The 17,849-nt window shown below is 48.4% G+C and overlaps 1 protein-coding gene across 4 annotated transcripts; it reads right to left on the reverse strand.

Annotated features, from left to right (window-relative positions):
* Nucleotides 1-314: 314 nt before the first annotated feature.
* Nucleotides 315-17,849, reverse strand: PLAGL2 (PLAG1 like zinc finger 2). 4 transcript variants are annotated; one of them, XM_055544738.1, is made up of 5 exons: nt 17,705-17,849; nt 12,147-12,519; nt 5,880-7,336; nt 5,192-5,236; nt 315-2,770 (listed from the first exon to the last, which is right to left on the reverse strand). In XM_055544738.1, exons 2-3 carry the CDS (start codon nt 12,404-12,406, stop codon nt 6,106-6,108), a joined length of 1,491 nt encoding a protein of 496 aa, XP_055400713.1. In that variant the 5' UTR covers nt 12,407-12,519; nt 17,705-17,849; the 3' UTR covers nt 315-2,770; nt 5,192-5,236; nt 5,880-6,105. The 4 variants fall into 4 exon arrangements, with proteins under 4 accessions (XP_055400713.1, XP_055400714.1, XP_055400712.1 ...); XM_055544739.1 differs by lacking the exon at nt 5,192-5,236; XM_055544737.1 differs by having other exon boundaries at nt 315-2,766; nt 5,192-7,336.

The raw sequence follows: 17,849 nt of genomic DNA on the forward strand, positions 1-17,849 counted from the left end.
TTCCAGGCCCCCCGACCCGAACCCTCGTCCGCCATCACCTGCGGGAGCCTCGAGCCTGGAAGGGCTTGGGGCGCAGGGGCGACGCTGTGCATTCCGCGAGAGGGACGGCTCGGTGGCTGGCGGCGACCCCAGCGGACCGCCTGCAGGAGGCCGAGACGCGCGGTCTTCTCCTACAGGGCTCGCCCCGCCCCCTTTCGCCCCCACCCCTTTTCGGGTGTGATTCACCAGGGCTCCCTAGCTAATAAGGGGCGAGGGACCCGGTGGAGGGGCAGGGGGCTGCGACTGCAGGCACCCAGACAGAACTAGGAGTCGGGGGTGCAAAGAGAGTGATAGTGCAGGAGTGTAGCAAGTAAGGAACAGCTCTGAACAGGGACCCAGATCACAGACAGACAGAACCTTCCATCAGAGCCACCATGCCAAGCAGTAATTTTCCCACCTGTCGTGGACAGGTGGGAGTTGCTCAGTGCCCACTCTGCTGTGGCCTTGGGGTAGCTTTGCAGAGGACAAATTACTCAGGCAAATGCAAAGGACTCTAGAGGTATCCTTCGGTCTCTGACCAGACTGAAACTTGCATAGTAGTTGGGCACATAGAGGTGCTCAAAATATTTGTGGTAAAAGGAAGAAACGAGGTTGAAGTGGAAGAATCAGGGACAAGGGAAATTTCAGATGCAGCCAACCAGGGAGCAAGTGGGTCTCTGCCTGGTTTCCCTCCAAGAGCTGGATCCTCATGGGCTGGTGGGCTGAACATTGCTTTACCTCCTCCTGGGCCTGGGGGCTAGCCCTTGTTCTGTTCCATTTTACAAATGTGAACTCTAGTCTGAAGTGTAGGGCCTGTGCCTGGAGAGTGAGAGTCTGGGTGGACCAACCCCTGCAACCCTAACCCTGCACATGCCTGCAGTCCTGTTATCTCAGCGCCCCAACTTGTGGCCCATGGCAGTCAGTACACCTAATACTCCACCCCTCACCTCAAAGTCTTTGCCACCTCCTCCGGAAAGCCTTCAGCTTCTTCCTGTCCAATGGAAAAGACGGCTTTGAGCCGCAAGACCCACTCCCAGGAATGCAGCTCCTGGATCCCATTGGGGTGGAGTTACGCAAGTCAACAAGCCAAAGAGATGAAGGGCCAGCCCACTGCCTTTGAACATAAAACACCTGTTAACACACATTAACATGGGATGTCCCATAAAGTCTTGGGCTGGACTCTGGAGTGATTTGCACTGCTTTGCTATGGACACTGCTCCAGACCACAGAAAAGCAAGCTCAGTCTGAGCCTCGGATGAGAGGATCTCACTCAGTACAAGGGATGGGGCTCAGAACAGCGATGACCGCCTTTGCTGGACTGGCCAAGCAACATCAGGTGAAGCCATGACTCCTTTCGAGAATCTGTCTGAACCAGATGGGTAGGCACAAGTGTGGGCAAGGTCAAGTCCTAGCTCTGTCACCGACCAGCTGTGCACCTTGAGCCATGGATGACATTTTTTTCTTGGACAACCAGCATCCATTCCTCATTCTAACTGCACACCAAAGTTTCTTTGAGAACACACTCCTCTCCTTGGCTCAGTCTTGTCACCACTGGTCTACAGTGACTAGCTTGGGGATGGCACAGAATACCATCAAGGCCAATGAGACAGAAGATGCTTACAGGGCTCCTGTGAATAAAAGGACTCCTCTCTCCTTAGAGGGCCTGGAAAGGGTCCCTTTCCATTCCTGGTCAGCACTGTGTGAGAATGACTGGAATCGTGGCAGCATGCTTTGATAAAGGGACAAGCCACATGGAAGGGCCTGAGGATGGTCACAACTGCACAAGATATGGCAGAAACAGGAATGCTAAAGCCTACCATGTCTGAGATGCTGAACCAATACTAACCTCAAGACTGCATTCCATCTGGCATTTGCAGTGATATGAAATTTCATTGAGTCCATTTCATTTTTTGATTCTTACATCCAAGATTATTAAGTAGCATGATGCCACTTACCTCAAAGATCTCTCATTTCAAAGTGCAGAGTTTGTAGGTGCTAATGTGAAGGGTTCTCACTGTGTGCTCTATCACACCCACCATCCCCTTGGATGCTAACGATGTCTAGACTCCAGTTCTTCCTCAGGTTCTCTCCAACCCCCTCCCAATGAGACAGGTTCACAACTTCCAAACACATCATTCAGAAGTTTTTAATAAACAACTTCATTATAAAAACTTTTTTTTGAAAATGGCATTCTGTAAAACATTGAAAAATCTACTTTAACAAAGATAGGCCCTGTGCATTTTCTAATGGCACTTATATTTTACAATTAAAAACCTTGTTTTATATAAAGCCAAAAATATTCCAAGAGGTTATTCACTGTGTTTACAAAGTGCTAGAAGGTTTTGTCTTGTATTTTTCTCTCTTTAAATAATCTGGTATTACGAAAGAGTGGCTCCAAAGCCTTGACCACTGGGAGAGAGGGAGGGGGGTGTATGAGAAGTGGTGTTTCAGGAGTTCCAGTGCCAAATGGTGAGAGTTGGAGAGGTGCATTATGGGGAGAATCCACTAAGGAAGCAGGCGAACATCTGAAGAAACTGAACTAGAACATTTCTTTTCAAACCCCTCCACAGAGGCACTTGATTACCATGGTGGATCCTCCTCCTGTCAGAACCAGTACACCCCTTTCCCTCGCCACAGACCCTACTTTCCAGTGGTGAGGTCACAGCCAGTTCCTTCCACAGCAGGTTCAGAGCTCCAGGAGAGGCCAGGGTGGGGTCCCAGAGGAATCCGGACTTTTCTGGCCAACACCTGCCTAAGGCAAAAGTTTCTTATTACATAAATATCCTTGTTAAAAAGCAAAATATTGATCCTGTACAATATAAACTGTTAAAAAAGTCGTGCTTAAAAACAGCTCCTAGGTAAGAGGGGAGATGGAGGCGGGCTGGAGAAAACAGCTACCAAAAAGGAGGCGGCGTAGGGACTTAAAGGGCTACTAGGGGAAAAGTTTAGGGGAGTAGAAATTCAACTTAAGACAATATCTACGAGCAAAAAAGGAATCACACCTGCTTCCCGGATTTCATGAACAAAATGCCAAAAAGGTTATGGGGAAAAAACTCATTGTTGCTCTCCCCTCTCCCAAGATGTGCAGATCCTCTGAGCTGACCCAGCTGGCATGCTACTACCCCTTGGCCCCCCAGGACTGCACTCAACCCTGACTAGCTTCTGTGCAGAGGGGGAGGTGCCTGCCACTGTTCAGGGCAGCTCATCGCTGACAGAGGTTGGAGGCAGTGGGGAAGGGGACATCCCCTGCTTTCCTGGTCCCTGTTTGGTCTCTGCCAACATGCCATGGCTCCTGTCCTGGGCAGAAACCCCTAGGCTCTCATGGCCTCAGTAAGGGTACTGAAGTGGGTTTGGTACTGAGTAGGATAAAGCTGTTCTTATCCTTTGAACAAGAGGTCAAAGACTTTTTTTTTTTTTTTTTGGAAAGGGAGGTTTAAGAAATTGCTGGCTATCTACAGTCCAAAAAAAAAAAAAAAAAAACGGTGAAGGCAGATGTTCCTCTGCACCAGCAAAGTTCACAGTGATAGGAAAATTCTTTGTGGGTGGGAAGGGCATTGAAGGAAGAATGGGAGGAACAGGACTGGAAGGAAGAGGAGGGAAGAGGGGCAAGGCCCCAAGTTACAAGATTTTAAAGTTGCTTTGCCTGTCCTATGAGTTTCCCAGCATCACTAATGGGGGAGAGAATTCAAGGAAGGGACAGAAAAGAGAAGGCAAAGAGAAGGGACTCCTCTAACAGTCCGAGACTTCATATTCCATAGCCAGAGGCCCCTTTACCTCTGTAAACAAAAGGTACAGAAAAGGTGTCAAGGAGGGGCGAGGGTTGCTGGGTCTAGTGATGAAGGTCAGAGACAACAAGGACAGTGGTGGCACTGAGTCCCAACTGGGTCCTCACTTACCATTTCCTATATACGAGTCCCAATAACATGCATAGCATGCAGAAGGGGGCTGCGTACCAAGGTGGACGCTTTTAAAAGTAAACCTTAATTAGTCCCTGGGACTCACTGAAGCTAATTTTTAGAAGTAAATCACCTAGTCTGATTCTAATCTTGCCAGACATCTTTATATCTGGTTTTGTCTTTTTTTTAAAAAAAAGGTATCCCAAGCTAGCCTGCCTAAATGAAAACATGTTTATTCATTCCACATTGCTTCCAATCAAGGCCAGGAAGCTACATTTAAGGCTTTCACCTCAAAGAAAGAGTACTGGCCTGCACTGAAGCAGAAGCATGGGTCTTGTACCTGCTCATAAACCAAAGTGATTTCTAGACAGGAGGGGGACAGGGAGAACTGGGAAGAGGCTGAGGCAGTTCCTTGGTAGTCTGTCCTGAAACCCTAGTGAAGAAGCCAGAAGCCAGTATGAGGCACCTGCTGAGAGAAGTGCCCAGAAACTGCTGGCTGCCATCTGTAGGAGTTAACAGTAAAGAGGTAGAAGTGTGTTTCTGAATCAGAGTGGAAGTGTCTCAAGAGGGCCCCATACTGGTGGTCCCTGAGAGGCCTCCCTTCCACGAGCGGGAAGAGCGAAGCCCATGCAGAACTGAGATGAAGCAGGGTGAGGTTCAGTTGGGCAAGAGCTGTGCTGTCTGCAGCAAGGGAGCCCCACAAGTCAAAAGAGAATTAATCGTTTATTGCAAGAAAACTTGCTGAGTACTGAGGGCAAAAGTGAGGGGCCACAAGAGAAAGGTGGAAGTTCTTTGATGGAGAGCAGAGAAGCCTATGCACAGTGGCCTGGAGTCCCGAGGGACTGCAAAGTGGAAGAGAGAGGAGGAACACTGGAGAAGAAAAAAGTCTGGTATGGGAGGCAATGATGTATACCTCGCATGATACGTCCCATACATGACGTATACCCCCATACATGATACGATGATGATTAGCACTTAATTATCTGCCCAGTCCTAACTTTCTGAAAACTCTTCTTCCAACAATTCCACAACTTCCTGAAAATGGGACAGGTAGGAGAGACATATGAGGGGCTCACACCCTCTCCTTTGCTATCCACACCAGCCTAGAACCCGAATCCCTCCTTCCAAGACCAATAACAACTCATGATATTTAGGGTAGGGATTAAGAAATGGGCAGGGGAGAGTGGAAGTGGGCATGCCTTTCATTTCTTCCCCTCTCTCCAGTTCAAAAGGAGGAGGGGGTCATGATGTACTTGAAGAAAAACAGAATTGCAGACCTGTGAGAAAACTGCTCCAATCTTCTTGCCTGTCTCCTGTGGACTCTGCCAAGGAAGGCAAGAACAGACACAGTCATGGAAGATGGCAGAGACTGAAGCAGTCCAAAGTCAGTTTATTTCCCCACAGGGGAAAAATGTGACCTCAAATGAAGAGAAGTCGGGACCCGACTCCGCCTTGTAAACAGGGCTCCAGTTAACACCAGGTACCAAGTGGTTCTGGCTGGTGCCAACTGGAATGGACTGGTGGGAATGGATTCACGGTGTGTAAACAATGTTCACTGCAATCATTCTAAGGCTAACAGCTCAGCAAGGGAGGTGAAATGGTGTGTCTGAAGCGACTGTGTAAACGGTACCGTTGCTGGAAAACACTGACTGAAAATGGAGGCGTTAGGACAGGAGGGATGGAGGTAATGGGAAACAACAGGCAGAGGCCTTCCCTCCTGCCTATTGACTGGAAGCAGGCGATGGACCCTCTGCAGGAGGGCCTGACCAACTGCTGTGGGGTCTGCAGGCTGGGACCAGAAGACGGGCTTCTTGGGCTACTTCTCTCGAGGTCATCCGAAGTAAAACCCTCTGTGTCTTCAAGAGACCTCTCCCTTCTTCAAAGAGAAGGAGGTTCCGATGCTTTGGAGAGGGAGAAGGCTAGGTGTGGCTCCCGATTCAGATTTTTTTAAAAAAGTAAAAATACGTGAAGTCCTATTGTATTACATCTTTTCATGGGGTTGGGGCTCAAGATTCCTCCTGGAACTAATCCTGGAGCTTAAGCCCCCAAACCAAGTGCTCCATACAGATACTGGAATTGTTTCTTTTTGAACCCAGCTCTGAAAGCTCAGCTGCCTTCATGGGGGATGCAGATGGGAAAGGTACTGAGGCTCCCTGACAGAGCCAGAACTGAGCTGAGGGCCTCCTTATGGCTACTGGAATGCCTGGTGGAAACGAGGCAAGGTCGTGGTGCTCAGGCCAGAGGTAAAGACAGGTGGCAAGGAGTGCAATGGCCCAAAGTTCAGTGGTCCCCCAGCTCCTGGGGAATCTTGAGGCTGAGCTTGCAAAGTGGTGAGCAGGGGCTGAGCCTCAGCCTGGGAGTAGCCCATGACCAGGCCTCCTGTGGCCCCAGATGGGTTACATGGGGGCAGGTTGAGAGGAAGAAAGCCCAGCAAGTGGGAGAAGTCCACATTAGCAGCGCAGAGAGCCTCGGAGAGGTTGGCGGGGCTCTTGGTGAGCAGTGCTTCATCTAGGAGGGCCGCAGCTGCTGCTGGCTGAGGTGAGGTGGGCTGGGGTTCAGCGGATGAGAGAGACAGGCTTCCAGAAAGCTCCCCCAGAAAACTATCCACCTCCACTTTGGGCAATTTGTCGGGCAAGTATGAGGTAGATCCAAGCTGGTATTTTGGAGGAAGCTGAGCTGGGGAAGAGATAGGTGAGGATTCCAGAGGGTAGCTCATGCCCATGGGCAGCGTGTTGTGCACCAGGGAGTGTGGCATGCCCGCACTGGGCATGGTAGGGATGTGGGCACCATACATGCCCATGGGCAACATGCCAGGGAAGGCCTTGGCCCCCATCACGTCCCGAGAGGCCATGCACAGCACGGGACTCAGCTCTTCCTTCACATTGACTGTGGAGCTGCAGCTGAGTAGGCCTAACATGTCCACTGGCTCTGTCTTGATCTTGAGCAGCTCTTGTGAGTGGCTCTTCTTGACATGACGTGTCAGGTGGTCTTTGCGGCCGAATCGCTGGGCACAGTACTGGCACAGAAAGTCCTTCCGGCCTGTGTGGACCACCAGGTGCCGCCGCACATCCTTACGAGTATAGAACCGCCGGTCACAGTGGTCACAGGGGTGCTTCTTCTCCTTGGCACCACCCGCTACCCGGCGTGAGTGGGCCTTCAGGTGCTCCAGCAGGGCCTGGGTACTCTCGAAAGTCTGCAGGCACACCTTGCAGCTGAGGTCACCGCTGCTGGCGGCATGCATGGCCAGGTGGCGCCGGTAGCCCAGCTTCGTATTGTAATTCTTACCGCACTCAGAACAGTGGAGGGCCTCCTTGTTGGGGTCATGGGTCTGCAGGTGGTTCCGCAGATGATCCTTGCGGTGAAACATCTTATCGCAGTACATGCACTGGTGGGGTTTCTGGGCTGAGTGGGTGGCCATGTGCCTGCAGACAGGGATGAAGGACAGAGGAGCAAGAAAGGAGATCATAAGGGCTGGCTAGACAACGGAGTTGTGCACTAACAGGCAACTAGACACAAAAACTGTGGTAGAGGCATGCGATGGAATGGAATGCCATGCCAACTACATTCTATCCTCTGCCACCCGCAAAACCACATGTGCTGCTATTCTCTGCAGCACTGAATTCAGTAGCAAAAATATCAGGAAGAATCTAAATGTCCATCAGTAGGGAACTGGCTAAATAAGTAAGTCCATAAAAATGACTCAACTTTTTCTTGGCTGTGCTGCTTATGGGATCTTAGTCCCCTGACCAGGGATGGAACCCAGCCCCACAGCAGTGAGAGCGTGAAGTCCTAACCACTGGACCGATAGGGAATTCCTGCCTTAACTTTTTTTTTTTTTTTTTTAGTGACAGACTCTTATCATTTACATATGAAGTATACATTACATACATAATATTCATTTATATTTTATACATATATGTCTTACAGAAATATATTAAATTTGTTTGAAACACATAGAAATCTTATAGGAGTGGCAATTAAGACCAAATAAATCCTAATACATTTTTCACATTCCCTAATGTACTACCTTATATTGTGAAAAGATTTAGACATTCCATTTCCAAAGTTTCTCATTTTAGTTGCCATCTATATATCAGGAGCCCAGGCTCACCATTCACAAATACACTCCTGGCCACAGTCAAGTCTTCCTCAGAGGTTGGGCCTTACCTCAGACTGTCGGATAAAGCTTCTACCCCGTACTTAGAAATGCAGTAGCCACCGCCAAACAGGGATACTCTCCTAGCTGGACTAGAAACATTGACTACTCTTCCCCTGGTCTTTCTGATCAGGGGAAGAAAGCTCAGTGTCACCTCGATGAGGCCAATCAAGTTCACATTCAAGATCTTGGAGAAGTCATCTTTGGTCAGCCATTCATTCGGGGCAGCAGGCAGAAGGATGCCAGCATTGTTCACCAAACCCCAGAGGCCCGGGGTAGAAACAAAAGGTATTAGTTAGAGACAGAAAACCCATTTATGAATCCTTTCAGTGTTCAAACCACATTCTCTTGAGGAAGATAAACAATAAATCCAATAGACTGGAAAATTATAAAGTATGTTTTAGTGTGCATGGTAAGTCACTTCAGTTGTGTCCAACTCTGTGTGGCCCTATGGACTGTAGCCCACCAGGCTCGTCTATCCAGGGGATTCTCCAGGCAAGATTATTGAAGCGTGTTGCCATGCCCTCCTCCAAGGGATCTTCCTGAGCCAGGGATCGAACTGCATTTGGTCTCCTCCATTGCAGCCAGATTCTTTAGCACTAGCACCACCTGGGAAGCCTGATAGAGTATGTTAGTAGTGTTAGTTGCTCAGTCGAGTCCAACTCTTTGCAATCCTATGGACTGAGCCCACCAGGCTCCTTTGTCCATGGGATTCTCCAGACAAGAATACTGGAGTGGATTGCCATTCCCTTCTCCAGTGGATCTTCCTGACCCAGGGATCGAACCTGGGTCTCCTGCATTGCAGGCAGATTCTTTACCGTTTAAGCTACAGAGAAGACCTAAAGTATGTTCTTGCTGCTGCTGCTAAGTCATTTCAGTCATGTCCAACTCTGTGCGACCCTACAGACAGCAGCCCACCAGGCTCCCCCGTTCCTGGGATTCTCCAGGCAAGAACACTGGAGTGGGTTGCCATTTCCTTCTCCAATGCATGAAAGTAAAAAGTGAAAGTGAAGTTGCTCAGTCATATCTGACTCTTAGCGACCCCATGAACTGCAGCCTACCAGGCTCCTCCATCCATGGGATTTTCCAGGCAAGAGTACTGGAGTGGGGTGCCACTGCCTTCTCCGTGCCTTAACTTTTAAATATAATGACAGCTTTATACATAAAACAGGTAACAAGCTCCGAGATAAAGAGGGGAAAAGCTATGAGACAGAATAGTGCCTATGGAATGGTACCATGCACTGCAAAAGAGAGAAAATTTATGCATGTTTGCTCATATGAGCTTAAAATATTTCTGAAAGGATACACAAGAAACTAACATTGGCTACCCATGGGGAGAAGAAAGGGCAGCTTTTCTGGGTGTGATGAAGAATTTTCATTGTATACCTTTTGAATTTTGAATTACATGAATGTATTTCCTTTGCAACAAAAAGTGTATTTATAAAAATTTAAATGACACAATAAAGGGAAAATGAAATATATCTAAACTTCCTGATCTGGAACAATCTCCCAAGAAACAGAGAGCCAAGTCAAAAAAGGAAGTTCAGTATGGTGTATGTAACACAATCCCCTGTGAAAATAAAAAAGGAAGGGAATACATGTTTGAATGTCTCAAGAGGGATACATAAAGAACTGACCCCAATGCTTGCCTCTGAGGAGAACAGTGGCTTCAAGTGTGACAATTTTTCACTGCCTGTCCATTTGTACCATTTAAATCGTTTGCCACATAAAGCATTTAAACGTTTCAAAAGATGTGTTTGTGATATGGGACCTCAGTGCCCCTTGGTTTACCTGCTTTCTGCTCCTATCTGGCTGGAAACCAGCTCTGAATCCAGAACTACAATCCAGAGCTCCATGGTATTCAGAATCAGCTCAGCAAGACTTTGAGGTCCCATCGTTTACAAGCCCTATGTGAGCTGTGTCATTAACCCTGTGTTTTACATAAGAAGCTGACGCACAGGACAGCCCCACCCACCAGTAAGTGGCAGACAATTCTCTGGGTTTAAAATGCACTTAAACCCAGACCTTCTTGAGACCTGGATTCACTTAGATATGCCACTGCTGTCTCTGCACAGCACCCAGTGATTCTTTCTACCTGGAAGGTATCAATCATACCCATTATCCTCATGTTCTTGTGAGTGCTCACACCTATAAAGGTTACTATTAATCTCCTGTGACATAAGTGGCATGGTAACATACGAGAGGAAGATGCTGAGCGATCCAGTCTATTTCCCTCATTTTGAAGGTGAGAAAACGAAGGCCCAATGAGGTTTAGTCAATTGCCTAAAACTCTACGGTGACTCCAGGTGGAGTCAAGGCTCCTGTCTCCTGGCCCAGGACCTTTCCTGGAGCCTCCCACTGACACTCAGACTGCCACTAGGAAAGTCTACATGGATACCCCCAACTGATAACCACCTAAGACACAGGAGCACACAGCTGAGGACACAGAACTGTCACGAGGGCAATCCTGGTCACATACAACCCTGTTACCTGTTTTAGTCCCTTCCTATCAACTGTTTTCCAGACAAGGAACTAGAGGCTTTCTGTGGTCATCTCATTACGTATTTACTTGTGTGCTGTCTGTCCCTGCTATTAAGACAGTAAACTCGAGGAGGGTCAGCAACGCCCCTCCCCACCCCTGCATCTGTCTGGCTTACCGATAGGAACTGTCTGTCCCTGTCACTGAAGACTGTGCCTGGTATGTGACAAGAGCTCAGTAACTGATGGTCGAGGGATGAATGGCTGTGCAGCAGGCAGTCTGCATCACTGGCAAAGGGCATGCTCATGGTCCTCTGATGCAAAGGCAAGGATAAAATCAAAACTACTCCTGAGTAGGCCCTGCTCCCTTCAGAGCTGCTCTGTCATATCTGCTTTACACCAGGGCTTTCACATTCCATTTCACTTTAGATAGGGGTTCTTGAGCTTACAAGTTTCAGGAAATCTTCTAACCCAGAGGACTCTACAGTCATAAGTAATCATGTGAGCAATACGACCTTGGGTAAGTTAACTTCTCCACTCTGAGCCTGCACTTTACAATTTACAGATTGGACCAGAGGGTCTTCTTTTCTTTCTAAACTTCTAAGGCTGATGCCTAATTTGGGGATAATATTCTCACCATTACCTGACACAGGTAGGGGAAGTAGCACAGGCCTACCTTGGAGATATTGCAGGTTTGGTGCCAGCCCACTGCAATAAGGCAAAAGTCAAAGTAACAGGAGTCACATGAATTTTTTGGCTTCCTAGTGTATATAAAAGTTATGTTTGTACTATACTGTGGCCTATTAAGTGTGCAATAGCATTATGTCTAAAAAAACATGTATATATTTAATTAAAAATACTTTACTGGGGACTTCCCTGGTGGTCCAGTGATTAGGGCTTCGCCTTCCAATGCAGGGGGTGCAGACTTGACTGAACTAGGAATCCATGAGCCTCTCAGCCAAAAAACCAAACCATAAAAGAGCAGAGGCAATGTTGTAACAAATTCAATAAAGACTTTAAAAGTACAGTCCATATCACCTTTTTAAAAAATTATTTAAAAAAAAAAGAAAAAAAAATACCTTATTGCTAAAAAGTGCTAGTCATCACCTGAGCCTTCAGCAAGCTGTCATCTTTTTGATGGTGGAGGGTTTGAAATATTGTGAGAATTATCAAAACGCTTCACAGAGATATGAAGTGAGCAAACGCTGTTGGAAAGTTGGAAAACTGGGCCAACTTTCTTGACTGGAAGTTGCCACAAAACTTCAATTTGTAAAAAAAAAAAACAACAAAATGCAGTATCTGTGAAGTGCAATAAAATGAGGTAAGCCTGTATTGAAAAAAAAAAAAAAAAACGAAAAACTCAATCTAGTCTGTTCATAGCTATCTGATATTGTACCCATCAGAGTCTAGTATTTGAATAAAAAATACCACCATTATTTTTCAGTGAGTGACCTCAAATGGTTGACATTTAGGATATACTTATGGGACAAATTAACCTCTATTCTTCTGCCACAGATAAAGTTCCACACTCAGTGGAGTCTCTCTGGCTTTATCCCTGGGAACCTCAGGGCAGGAAGAGGTATGGGAGTGTCACCTACCTATACAGCTTGTACTTGGAAGCAAAAGCCTTGCCACAGTGCAGCTGAGGGCAGCTATACGGTCTCTGCTCTGGATGGGGGAGGCTGTGAGGCCTCAGCTTCTCCCCATTTGAGAAGGGTGTCCCCGAGATTTCACATTGGCACTTCACTTGATTCTCCGCCTCCCGGCCCCGAGGCCTGGGCACTAGTTTCCAGCCCACTTCCTCCTCCTGCTTTGCATCTTGAATCCAGGGGGGGACGCTGGTGAAAAATGTGGTCATGGCAAGGCTAATGGCGAAGGGCCATGTTATTGAGAAAGCCTCCCCATCAGCTCCACAGGGCTCTGTGCTCTGTCACAGCCTCCAACGCAGCCTTCAGAAAACAATCTCTTCACCTGAAACATCAGAACACCTGGTGTTAGGGAGCCCAATACCATGAAAACATGGGCTCTGGAGGCAGACAGAGCCCCAGTTCCATCCCAGCCCTTCCACTTTGAAGCCATGTGACTTTCAGCCAATTACTTACATCCCTGAGCTGTTTCCTCATTTACAACATGGGCTTAATAATCTCCCACATCATAAGGACCTTGTGAGGGTTAAATGAGATAAAAATATAAAGCATTCAGCAGAAGGCTGGGCACCTAGTAAGTGCTACATGGTAACTATTATTACTAGTACCACCTAGGCTAATAGGAAACAGGATAATCAGAGGAAGTAAAAGCCCTAAACTCCCTTTCCCTTCCAACTTCGCTTTTACATCCTTTCCACTAAATTTAGACAGCAGCGCCTCCTCCTCCTCCTCCTCACTTTCTACAATTCTCCTCCTCATGGAGGTGCTAAGGAGCAATAAAATGCCCAAAAGGCATCAGAAGAGAAAGCAGCCTTTACTTAGGAAATTTACACCCTGGAGGGTCAGCCTCTGTGCCAGATGTGTTTCTCAGCAGTGCATCAACATCAAGAGGTTCATCTGAAGAGGTAAGAGCAGACTCAGCATTTCCACTAAACCAGTGCTGGTCCCATCCTGCCCTCCACCACTACTCTGGGTCTCTTGGTCTCAGGGCCCAAACCACACTTCTTTAGCAAAGCCCGTCCAATAACCGAGGTGTTGAGCGGCCCCTCCTACAGACCCTCACAGAACACATGCATGTCTCCATTGTGAACAGGTAACATACTTGCATTAGAACTCAGACTCCACCACCGAACTCAGATACTTTGAGAGCTCAGATCATATCTCGTTCATCTCCATACAACCTAGCATCTAGAAAAGGACTTTCAACTTTCTTTTAGATGAGTACATAAGTCACTGTATACAAGTTGATTCTTACAGGCTAACATGCTTAGGCAGTTCTGGTTTAAACTGAGTTCCAAAGGGGGAGCCAATATCTTGAAGTCTTTCTACTGGGTTGTAGGGGAGCAGGTGGGCATAGGTGACACTTCTTTACTGACATCAACTCAGAGTAAGAGAGAAAGGGCATTATTTCTCAAAGGGGGCACAGCAGACCCACATTCACACTCACAAGCTCATCACACAAACAGGTTACCAACCTCAATGTAACTTGCTACAACAGGGGAATTTCCTTTGAAGAGCTCATGCCAAAATTTGGTCATGAGGCTTTTCCATGTGAAGGGAGCAAAGCGGCTATGTGGGGATTGTCCACGAGAATCTGGGGAGAGCTCCAACTGCACAAACTAGCTGTGGGCCAAAGAATGCTTGCTCAGCTCATTAGCACCTGCTGCTTACAGTGACCATTCAACCAACAGGCTGGCCGTGAACGAGATGATGGGATCAGCGGGTTCATGCCCGAGAGAGCTTTGCTCATCATTAACATGAGCTATGTCCTGTTCAGGAACCATTCCTCTTATTGAAGAAACACTGCAATGTAATATGATAAACAATTTCCCCATCACGAGTGGAGATGTGCCTAGAAAGATCTGCACAAAGGTGGCTGCATTTTGCATGACTCACGTGCTAACACTAAAAACTAGTCCCACTTGAGCCTTCGAATCATGGCATATTTGCCTACTTCACGATAAACCTCAAAGGCCTCTGACGTCTGGCTTTTATTGTTTAAGTCCTCCCTTCTTCCAAAGGGTGGAATTACCTGTTTATAATATCAGTGATTACTAGGCAGCTTGGAATTGGGTAGAGAGCGAGCATGAATTTGAAAATCTAGTTTGGAAGGAACTTCCCCCACCTTCAAAGTCAAATTCTGCCCCCCACCCCCCACGTGAAATCACGCACTTCCACCTCTGGAAAGCTGGGAATGGCAGCCAGAGGGAAGGAAGCAAGTCGCATCACTTGGCTGACGTGAGAGGGAAGCCTAGCCCTGGAAATTCCGCACAAACTCAGAAAGAGAACAGTACGTCCCCCACCTCCCACACATCCACCTCATCTGTTCTCCTGAACAAGCACAAACAAGACACAGCAGTGTAGTATGCTGCTACTGAAAGAGTGAGTAATGGGCTTCTAGGAAAGAGGCTGGTGGTGGCTAAGAAGAGCTCACGAGGTTGCATTGATAGAAGCAAAGAAGGCAGGCAGCAGCCATGTGCTTGCCCTGATCTGCACGTACTGGGGCTTTGGCTTTAGTGTTACCTTAGGAACCCTTTAGGAAATCTAGTTTTTCTCCCTCTGTCCTTTGTCTGCAAACTCCTCTCATCCAGGAAGATTCCTGGGCCTCTCCCACATTATCCGAAGGCCTATTTCTTCGGATTTCTTCTCCACAAAACTGTGAAAAAAAATCCTGCTTCTCTTTCAAAGCTGTTCTGGTCTCACACTCTAACTTTAACAACTGTAGAAGCTGACAGAACCTGTTCCCATAAAACAAACACAATCAATCCCTCCCAGTTACTGGTATAACTTGGTATATTTTCATCCTAAGATTCCTTCTGGCGCCTGATATCAAGAGGGAGGTATTGTGGAAAGAACCTTGGACTTACTATCAGAAGAGCTGCCACTTACTGACTGTGAAACCACGGGTAGGTTAGTTTCTCTGAACCTCAGTTTCCTCAATTTCTAAAAGAGAGATTAGTTCTCCTTACCTACCAATATTCTCATGGAAGATTCAGTGAAACAACACTCTTGAAACATCTGACATAATATGTGTGAATACAAACAATGCAGTCTCTGAGGTCTAAATTGCGTCTCCTTTTCGGCACAGGGCCTGAGTAGTACGTTTTTTTCCTCCCTTAATGTGACTTCTCAGGCCTCAGAGTGAGTTTCCTTCCCTTCCGAACACCTCCCCAGAATGCAGCCTTCCTCTTTTCCCCCACAATTAACCCTCAGCACATCCCCCAGAGCCAGTCCCCCTTTACGTTATCTTTCTCCAGCACCATATCCTGGGCCTGAGTCCCTTCAGTTTAGGAATCTCTATTACTAAGGCTCTCTAGTTATAAGTTCTCTAAGGCCTCTTGGAAGACTTTAAAGGAGGCAGATTACTCCCTCATCCATCTGTCTTCTGCTGTGCGCCATGGTGTCTGCTGCCCTATGATGAAACTATAGTTTTTATGGTGTTACATCATCTCTATAGAAACTACGTTCTTTCTCCATTATTAGCCTGTTTCCTCATCTATAAAACTAAAAATACTTACCTCACAGGCTTGTTTTAAGGATTATTTTAGTAAGGTATGCAAAGGGCTCAGCATTCGGCTTGGCTTCCACTAAGTACCCAACAAAAGGCAGCGATTATCTTTGCTTTTGTATTGAGTTGCATGTTCCCACCTTCACCAGAGTTGAAATCTCCCAAATCTCCCCCCAAACTGTTAAGAAATAGCCCCCATGCAGCAAGGAAAGAGTTAATCTCTAAGTGTTCTTAACTAGAGACCCACAGAGGATTAACAGCTCCACTTCAGTGACTACCCTAAAATAGCTTTTATCCCTCCTGCCCAAGAGCTACTTGGGGATCTGAAGAACTCAATTCAACACCTGCCGAGGAGGAAACACACCCAGGAACTTTCCTTGGGGTGGACAGAATCTTCCCCTAAGCAGAACCCAAAATAGCAACTGGGAAATTATAAATAGAGATTAAAAAAAAAAACAAACAAAAAACCAAGTCCTGACCTGGGCAAGGAAAGATACTGACTGGCTGGAGAAGGGTGAGAAGGAAAGGGCGGAATGGGTATAGCTGCCTCGCAAGCCCCCCCTCCCCGCCACACACACACACACACTCCCCAGTGGTGAGAGAATTAAATTACAGGGAGGCTGGAGAGTCTCAATGGCTTGCATCATTCCAAGAGACATCAAACAGGATTAACAGGGGTTGGATTTACTCCTGGGCTGCTAGTTCTATCAGTGTACATGGACCCTCTTTGGAGTCCTTTTGATTCGCGATTCCATCTGATTCCCCATGACTCCCACTCCTAAGGAGGTCTTGAGCAAATGGCTGCAACTCACAACAGCCCTATTTTCACCAAGAGGAAACCTGATTAGACCCCCACCCCAATCCGGTGGCCTCACCTTGGGGGGTTGGGTTAGAAACCCCAGGCTAGGCTCTTTCCAAGTCCCAGGCAGACAGGTGGGAAAACACACAAGCCAGGAGATAGGAACACTTATAGGTTAAAGTACCAACTCCCCACACCCAATATCCCCTTATCTTGCACCTTGCAGGTCCATTTTCCCCACCGAGACGGGGCCATAGCCTGGGACAGGATTTGCAGGGGACAGCTTGGCTCTTGAGCAGTTTCTAGACCACCACACTGCGTGGCGGGGAGGAGGGGTGTGAAACGCCCTGGGACTGGGAGGGCTGCGGGTGGACGGCTGCCAGACAAGGGACAGAAATTCAGGGAGAAGACTGGAGGAGGTCTCAGGAATGGGAGGGAGGGAGGGAGGGGCGAGTTATCTGAATCCCAAAGAGACCCCCACCACACCCACCGCAAAGAGAGACGGGCTGGGGATGGTGTACACCGGCTGGAGGGTTAAAGGGGCTAAGATAAAAGACGAATTCCCTGAATTTCAAGAGTCTCAAAATGGTACCGAGTGGAAGCTGTCTGGAGGTTGGGAGTAGGATCGCCGAGGAGAAAACTATGGGTAGAGCTCATCTGGGTTCCCCAGAATCAAATATTTGAGGGAAGCCTCAAAAGGGGTTATGTGGTTCTGGGAAATAGAGGGGAAAGAGCGGACTATATGGAGCAGTAAAGGGGGTTATGTGGGTCTGGGTAGGCGTGTCTGAGGGGAGGGAGCAGGTGCAGCTTATCTGCGTCCCCCAGACCCGGGTCCCTGGTAAGGTCAGCTGCGCGTTATCTGGGTCTCCAGGGAGCCTGGGCCGGGGGTTGGGGCGGGGGGGGGGGGGGTTCGGGAGTAGGGGACCTGCAGGGCTGAGTCTCTCGGTCTCGGTAGAGATTGGGCCAAAGGGTTTCTTCGAGTCCCCAAGACCCAGGTAACGGGTCCGAGGAGAGTTTTGGTCACCCCGGGGCCTATCTGGGCCGGGCTGGCGTAGAGGGGGCCTCGGGTCGGGGGTGTGGGCGACCGCGCTGACGGGCCCACGATGAGGGGCGCTGCCGCTCCGGCTGCCCGGCACGCGGGCGCAGCGAGACGGCTTCCCGCCCCGCTCCCCGCTGTCCCCCGGGGTCATCGCTAGGACTCACCGCGCTCCGAGCCCCGCGCTGCGGGCCGGGCCGCGCTCGGGCTCCGCCAGGCCCGCTCAGGCCCCGGTAGTGGCGGCGGTCGGGCCATTGTGCGGTGCATTGTGGGAGCCGCGCGAGCGGGCACTGGGGCCGTGGAGGGGGCGGT

This window comes from Bubalus kerabau, chromosome 13 (assembly GCF_029407905.1).
Source record: "Bubalus kerabau isolate K-KA32 ecotype Philippines breed swamp buffalo chromosome 13, PCC_UOA_SB_1v2, whole genome shotgun sequence".
NCBI lineage: Eukaryota > Metazoa > Chordata > Mammalia > Artiodactyla > Bovidae > Bubalus > Bubalus kerabau.